Source organism: Phalaenopsis equestris, unplaced genomic scaffold (genome assembly GCF_001263595.1).
Source record: "Phalaenopsis equestris unplaced genomic scaffold, ASM126359v1 Scaffold178037, whole genome shotgun sequence".
Classification (NCBI taxonomy): Eukaryota; Viridiplantae; Streptophyta; class Magnoliopsida; order Asparagales; family Orchidaceae; genus Phalaenopsis; species Phalaenopsis equestris.
Window position 1 is genome coordinate 1 of NW_018197986.1, and position 449 is coordinate 449.

At 51.9% G+C, this 449-nt stretch overlaps 1 protein-coding gene across 1 annotated transcript; it reads left to right on the forward strand.

Moving 5' to 3' along the window:
* Positions 1-3: 3 nt before the first annotated feature.
* LOC110034243 (4-coumarate--CoA ligase 2-like) lies at positions 4-444 on the forward strand (the record flags this gene model as incomplete). The annotated part of the gene is made up of 1 exon (XM_020738525.1): positions 4-444. A coding segment is annotated over one exon (441 nt), but the record flags the coding sequence as incomplete, so codon positions are not given.
* Positions 445-449: the final 5 nt, after the last annotated feature.

Genomic DNA, 449 nt, shown 5'->3' on the forward strand with positions numbered 1-449 from the left:
GCCTTCGCTTTCCTCGGCGCCTCCTTTCTAGGCGCCATGTCCACCACCGCCAACCCCTTCTTCACTCCACCCGAAGTCCACAAACAAGCCAAATCCTCCGGCGCAAAGCTTGTCATCACCGAATCTTCACACGTTCATAAAGTTCAGGATTTGGGCATGGATATCGTCGTAATCGACGAGCCTGTCCCCGCTGGCTGCCATAGCTTTGCGGAGCTCCTTTCGGCGGATGAGAATGAGATTCCAAAAGTGGATATAAAACCAGACGATGCGGTGGCGCTGCCTTACTCTTCTGGAACAACGGGATTGCCCAAAGGTGTCATGCTGACGCATAGATCGTTAGTGACGAGCGTGGCCCAACAGGTGGATGGAGAGAACCCAAACCTGTATTTTGATAAGGAAGATGTTCTGCTCTGCGTGCTTCCCCTGTTTCATATATATTCGCTTAACTC